Source organism: Glycine soja, chromosome 11 (genome assembly GCF_004193775.1).
Source record: "Glycine soja cultivar W05 chromosome 11, ASM419377v2, whole genome shotgun sequence".
NCBI classification, from domain to species: domain Eukaryota; kingdom Viridiplantae; phylum Streptophyta; class Magnoliopsida; order Fabales; family Fabaceae; genus Glycine; species Glycine soja.
In genome coordinates, this window is record NC_041012.1 from 27,106,966 (window position 1) to 27,114,773 (window position 7,808).

The 7,808-nt window shown below is 38.8% G+C and overlaps 1 protein-coding gene across 1 annotated transcript; it reads left to right on the top strand.

Annotated features, from left to right (window-relative positions):
• The first annotated feature begins 4,884 nt into the window (after positions 1 to 4,884).
• On the top strand, positions 4,885 to 5,638 carry LOC114373118. The gene is made up of 2 exons (XM_028330657.1): positions 4,885 to 5,013; positions 5,114 to 5,638. The coding sequence occupies exons 1-2, from the start codon at positions 4,885 to 4,887 to the stop codon at positions 5,636 to 5,638; spliced, it is 654 nt and encodes a 217-aa protein (XP_028186458.1).
• Positions 5,639 to 7,808: the final 2,170 nt, after the last annotated feature.

A 7,808-nucleotide genomic window follows, 5' to 3' on the forward strand; every position in this document is an offset into this window, starting at 1 on the left:
AACTTTTATTTCTTTTTATTTTTTTGAGGTCGACAAAAGCGGGGCTTTTGCTCCTACGTACCCTCCATCGAAGAGGAAATCAGACCTACGTACTTCTTTCTTATGCGTGAATCAAGTGATTCTTTTTACTTCAAAGGTGATCATTTTAACGCGTTGGACCTTAAAAATGATCCATTTTACTTGGTAAGAAACTGAAATGATAAACTTTCAAAACCCTATTTTTTGTGGACGAGCTTGACTAGGCGAGTTGATTTTAGCCTTAGTTTCACTTTAGTTATTAGTCAATTCAATTAAGAATGAGAAATCCCAAAGAGAAAATGTCCGATTGGTTTTTCGCTTTATTTTACTAAAAGGTATTTTTTTTATTATTATATTATTATTTTACCTCTTTTTTGATTTCCAACGTGGTTACGGCACGACCGAACGGTCGGAATTCATTTTAACCGAAATTAACGGATGATACAATTCAAACGATCGGTGGAAATTTATTTTATTTTTAGATTAGGCGAGAAATGACTTAAATAAATGACTTAAGCACGTCAAACGGGGGTATAAAAAGCGAATGAAAACGAGAATAAAAATACATGAAACAAAATATGGACCACCACGAGTACATAGAATGAATTGAAAAGCTTGGTTCGAGGGACTTACCCGTTGAAGACTGAAGAAAACGAAGAACGAACGATGAATGTTGAAGAACGGTCGAGAATCTTTGCGTAATTACTCACGAAAACGTTACGGAAATGTTACGGAAGCGCCTCGGCTTGGATTTTCTTCACGGAAATAATTTTCCTCAGCAATTTCGAGAGAATGAGAAGTGCCAAGAAGGCTTAACCCCTTCTCCCTTCACTCCTCCCACTATTTATAGCAAAATAGGGGAGGAGCTTGCCACCCAGCTCGCCCAGGCGAGCAAGGTTGCTTCCTCCAGAAGCAACAGCCTTCTGGAGGAAGAATTCGCAAGGCCCAAGTGGACCTGATTGCTATTTCTACCCCCCTTTTTACTAAATCCACCCCCCCTTACCCTTTTTGGTAATTATTTCTCCGTAACGTTACGAAAGTTTACGAATTTCGTAACGATACTTATTTTCCTTTTGCAAGGTTACGAGTCCTTACGGATTATGTATTTACTCTTTTTTTAGCTTTCGAAGAAGTTACGAAAACTCACGGATTGTGAAAAATACCTCCTTTCGATTTCCGTCACATCACGGAATTTTCACGGATCGCGTAAGCCTGCTTCCTTTTGATTTTCGGCACATCTCGGGACTTCACATATTGTGCAATAAAGGGTGCCAAATATCTCAAAGCGGCCAATCAATGGTTGTATATCATCAAATTATAATCCCCGGACGAAATTAGGGTATGACAGATACTACTATAATTATCTATGGATATCTTTGTCGAAATTACCATTATATATATATATATATTAAATACTAGACAATTCTCTGATAAGATGAAAATTATGAACTTGCTTGTTTGATTAAAAGGAGCTTACAATCAAAAATGAATTTTATCTCTCATCTTTAAACATTTATTAGTTAATAAAATCGTTTAGTGAAAATTACTCAGTTTGTTATAAAAATATATTCCTTTCGAGGAGTAAGTGAAATTTTCACGATTAAGAAATTGGCACGCTCAGGGGGACTAGTTTTCCAAAAAACTCGATCTTAAGAACAAGTCTTAATGAAAATTGATGTTGTTAAGAAGTGGTACACTAACAATAAATAGTTAAAGAAACCGTTCTAATAATAATAATAATGGTTCAAACACTTCTACTAATAACATCAACAACAATGGTCAAAATCAAACTATTAGACAAATGGCCTCAATTATCTTAAGAAGAGGGGGTTGAATTAAGATACAAGAACTATTCCCCAATTAAAATTTCACTCTCTCTTTTTGGATTAACAATGCACCCTTAACATGAATTACTCAAAAGACAATTCAAAATAAACTTCTTTCAAGCCAAAGATAAATAGCAATAAATAAAAAAAGTTTAAGGGAAGAGAGAAATGCAAACTTGATTTATACTGGTTCGGCCACTTCCCGTGCCTACGTTCAGTCCTCAAGCAACCCACTTGAGATTTTCCACTCTCTTTGTAAAACTCCTTTTACAAAGTCTGAACCACACAAGGACAACCCTTCCCCTGTGTTCAGGAATCTTTTACAACAAGAGACCCTCGGTCTCTTAATCCCTTTTCAGAAGTAAGAAGAAGAAAAGAAGAAATCTCTCTTGAAAGAGATAGATTGTACAATGAAGATCAATCACAATTCCTTATTGAATATGCAAGTGTTTGACCAAGGAATCTTTGAGAGGATAAGACATTTCAATTCAGAAAAACACTCTTAATCTTTTGAGAGGATAAAACTTTTTGGGTAATGAAAAAATCTCTTAAATTCGTGTTTCCAAGTCACATATAAATAGACCTTTGATGGCCATTCATAAACAACTTGATTTATATGTGACTCTTGGAAGTTATTTTCTGAAAATCTCCTCTGGTAATCGATTACAGGTTTTAAAATTTGAATTAAAACGTTTATTAACTGTTGGTAATCAATTACCAATATCGTGTAATCGATTACACAGTCTAAAATTTGAATTCAAATTTTTAATAGCTGTTGTAAACCATTTTTGGCCACTGGTAATCGATTACCAGAGAGTAAATCTCTTGAAAAACACTTTTTAACTTAAATTACTTGGCCAAACCTTTTACTATATCAATTAGGAATTCCCCTCCTAAAATACTAGTGATCATCTTGATGTTGTGTCTTGTATTCTTGAATCATTGTCTTGAATTAAACTTGAAAAGCGCATTTGCATCAAATCATCATGATCATCATCAAAACATCAAAGTCATTTGCTTCTACAATCTCCCCCTTTTTGATGATGACAATTTAAGTCCTGAAATCAAGATACAAGCAAGCAATGTATATGCATAATATATTGTGTTCATTCCCCCTATGTTTTGGAATTGATGATCACTTGATTTCTATGCTTTTTCTAAGCTTCTCTACCACCCCATTTTTCTCCCCCTTTGGCAACATCAAAAAGCCAAAGTTCATGGGAATCAATACAAATAAAATAATGAAATGGACAAAGATCAATTATAAGTCATAACCAACCAAAATCATAAATAAGTCATAACCAAAATATAATCCAAACAGTCATAATTAAAAAAACACATAGAATCTAAACATAAAAGACTAAAGTCCAAATACTAAAAGATAAATAAAGTGCAGAAAATGATAACCTAAATACCATAGCCAAAATACAAGGCTTAAAAAGAAAATTATAAACTAAACTCTAAGAAGGTGAAGGTGGTGGTGGAAGATCGAAGCTCTGGTGAATATAACCCACATCTTCTTCAAGTTGTGTGAGACGGATATCCATGCCGGCAAAGCGAGTATCCAGAGAATCAAAATGTTCACCAACATAAGTATGAAGACCCCGTAACTCGGAAAGAACTTCAGTCATGAGGGCTGAATCATCTCGCTGATGAGGAGGAGAAGGAGTACGCTCATCTTGAGGAGGAAGTGCATCTTTCTTTAGCCATTGATCATTCCGATCCTTACGGTATCCAAAAGAAGTCACTACACCAGCACCAATAGCAAAGGAACACTTGACTTGAACAAATGGTTCATCATCAAGCAGAATCTGAAAATGACAGAGAAATAGAGTGACCAATTGAGGGTAAGGGAGAAGTGCATTGGCCCGTAATGCCTTATGCATTCGGTACCAAACCAAGTGAACCCAGTCGATCTGACGACCGGTAAGGAAAGCCCACATCAAAATCAAATCCTCCTCAAAGGCTTGAGCCAAATTTGAAGACCGGGGAAGCAAAATTCTAACAATAATGTAATGCATGATGCGATTATCAAAAGTTAATGATCCGGCCAGCAATCTATCGGTCATTTCTGCCTGGTCATTGCAAACCATACGACGAGTATCATGACTAGAATAATCAAATTTCTAGTCATCAACAATGGTGCCCTCAAAAGGTGCACCTTGACTGGGTAGTTTAGTCAAAGAAAAGAACAATGATTGATCAATGATCATTGGAATACCATGCACCTCAGAAGAAAGAATGCCATCCTGAATTTTTAAATTGCAGTAAAAGACTTTGACAAGTTCAGGATAATAAGGCAATTTTAAAGACATGAAATCAACTAAGCCAGAATTTTGAAACACTTGATAACAATCAAATGTCTTATCATTGAAGAAATCTATGTCTAGGTACTTAGGGTCTAAAATGATCCTAGAAGAAAATTGAGAGAGGTACCGTAGACGTTGATCATCGGAAGAAAACTGAGTGGATGATCTTGGAGATGACAAGGAAGGATGGATAGGTGTTGTGGGTGCTTTGGATGGTCCGTGGCAGCGTAAAGAGATCGAAGTTTACATGGATGACATGATCACTAAATCAAGGACCGAGGAAGAACACCTAGTCAATTTGCGGAAGTTGTTCAAGCGGCTGCGTAAATACTAGTTAAGGTTGAATCCCACAAAGTGTACTTTCGGGGTCAAATCTGAAAAATTGCTCGATTTTGTCGTGAGTCAGAAAGGAATAGAGGTAGACCCAGACAAGGTAAAGGCCATCCTCGAAATGCCCAAGCCACACATCGAGAAGCAGTTGCGAGGTTTCTTGGGATGATTGAACTACATAGCAAGGTTCATATCACAGCTGACTGCCACTTGTGAGCCTCTTTTCAAGTTATTGTGTAAGAATCAGTTCGTCCAATGGGACGATGATTGTTAAGTGGCGTTTGAGAGGATTAAATAGTGCCTCATGAATCCTCCTGTGCTCATTCCACTGGTGCTCGGAAGACCCCTTATCCTGTATATGACTATGTTAGATGAGTCAATAGGGTATGTGCTGGGACAGCATGACGAGTCCGGCAAAAGGAACAGACTGTCTATTACTCGAGAAAAAGGTTCACGACATGCGAGATGAACTAATCTTTGCTAGAAAGGACATGTTGTGCCTTGGTGTGGGCGGCTCACCATTTGAGGCAGTACATGCTGAATTACACCACTTGGTTGGTATCCAAAATGGATCCCGCCAAGTACATCTTTGAAAAGCCCACTTTCATCGGATGCATTGCTCGGTGGTAGGTTCTATTGTCAGAGTTCGATATTGTTTATGTCACTCAGAAGGCGATAAAGGGGAGTGCCTTGGTAGACTACCTGGCTCAACACCCCATCAATGACTATCAGCCTATGCATCTAGAATTCCCTAATGAGGACATCATGACCTTGTTTGAGGAGGAAGTAGAGGATGAAGACAGGGACAAATGGATCGTATGGTTTGACGGTGCATCTAATGCACTGGGCCATGGAGTTGGGGCAATATTGGTTTCCCCAGAAGAACAATATATACCTTTTATGGCTAGGTTGGGTTTCAACTGCACAAACAACATAGCTGAGTATGAGGCGTCTGCCCTTGGGATCCAAGCGACGATTGATTTCTTGGTCAAGTTGCTCAAAGTATACGGGGACTCGACATTGGTAATTCACCAGTTGAAGGGTGAATGGGAGACCAGTGGCCATAAATTGGTACCTTACCAGGCTTACATCAGGAAGTTGATAGAATTCTTTGATGACATATCTTTTCATCACATTCCTAAAGAGAAAAATTAGATGGTTGACACCCTTGCCACTCTAGCGTCGATGTTCCAACTAATCCCGCACGGAGATTTGCCGTACGTTGAATTCGGATGTTGTAGAAAGCCTGCACATTGTTGTTTTATAGAAGAAGAGAAGGATGGTAAGCCTTAGTACTTCGATATCAAACGATACATCGAAGACATGGAATACCCGCCCGAGGCCTCTAACAACGACAAGAGGACATTGCAAAGGTTGGCAGTCAACTTCTTCTTGGGTGGGAATATCTTATACAGGAAGAACCATGACATGGTACTGCTTCAATGTGTGGATGCCAGAGAGGCTGAGCAAATACTGATAGAGGTGCATAAGGGATCCTTTGGAATGCATGCCAATGGACATGCCATGGCCCGGAAAATTCTGAGAGTGGGGTATTACAGGCTCACAATGGAGAGCAATTGTTGCATCCATGTGAGGAAATATCATAAGTGCCAGGCCTTCACGGATAATGTTAATGCCCTACCTGTATCGTTGAACGTCTTGGCAGCACCTTGGCTATTCTCTATGTGGGGCATAGACGTGATCAGATCCATTGGGCCTAAGGCTTCAAATGGACATTGCTTCATCTTAGTCGCCATTGACTACTTCACCAAATGGGTTGAAGCAACCTCATACGCTAGTGTGACAAAGAGTGTGGTGATTAGATTCATCAAAAAGGAGATAATTTGCCGATATGGGTTGCCCAGGAAAATCATCACTAATAATGCCACCAATCTGAACAACAAGATGATGAAGGAAATGTGTGAGGATTTCAAAATCCAACACTATAATTCCATGCCTTACAGGCCTAAGATGAATAGGGCAATTGAGGTTGCCAATAAAAATATTAAGAAGATAATTCAGAAGATGATCATGTTATACAAGGATTGGCACGATATGCTCCCCTTTGCATTGCATGGTTATCGAACTTCGGTGCACATATCTACTGGAGCAACCCGTTTCTCTTTGGTGTATGCGATGGAGGCTATTCTACCGTTTGAGGTGGAGGTTCCTTCTTTGAGAATCCTAGTCGAGTCGGGGTTGGAAGAATCAGGATGGGCCCAAGCTCGCTTTGATCAGTTGAATCTTATCGAGGGTAAGAGATTGGCCACCACGAGTCATGGGCGACTATATCAAAGCAGGGTGAAGAATGCTTTAGACAAGAGGGTGCACCCACGCAAGTTTAGCGAGGGGGACCTTGTCCTAAAGAAAGTATCGCAGGCTCAAAAGGACCACAGAGGGAAATAGGCCCTAAATTATGAAGGACAATTGACTGTGAAAAAGGCTTTTACGGGAGAAGCATTGTTGCTTACAAACTTGGATGACGAAGAGCTACCTTCGCCTATGAACTCCGATATCGTCAAGCGGTATTATGCATAACGCTTGGGGCAATTCGAAGGCTCAACGTCTGGTCGTCCTCAAGGACTCATTTGAAACTCCAAGTCTTGAAATCTTTTGTAAACCATAATTGCTGCATTAATAAATGTGGGTTGATGATTTGCATCTCTACCTTCAGTGTTGTGTCCTTTACTTTTTATTGTCTTTAATAACATACATTCTCTATCTTGCTCTCTAAATCTGGAGCCATTTGGCTCGATCAACGGGGTGCCGTAAGCGTTTAAGTAAAATTGAACACGATAACACCTATTTAATTGTTACATTTAACGTTCAATAATAAACATGCATGCATCTGCATTTTATCATCAAAGGACCCTGCGAATCATAAAATGAACGAAGAGTCATTTTGGGTGATGGTCAACACCACACCGATTTGGGTAAGCACTAGGGGCAAGTTAAAGGTAATACAAGCATCTTGTAGTATTGTTTCACATTTTTTGCTTGATGTCACTTTCTTTGTCCTACAAACAGGTGCTAGGCCCATGATCGATCGATCACCACCCCGTGTCCGGCTGAAGATGTTAAGGAAGCGCTCCTAAGAGGCAGCCTAGTATCTCTAACTTTGCTATTTAATTTCCTGTTTCATACTTGTTTGTTTTTTTGAACTATATCCTGAATTCTCCCAAGTTTATATGCAATTATAGGATTTTTAGAGAGAAAATATAACAATGAATAACACAACTTTGCAAAGGATTTTTTGCAAAAAAAAAAAAATTATTAAAAATTAGCTCGCCTGGGCGAGCATGGTATGAAGAGAAAACATAAAAAA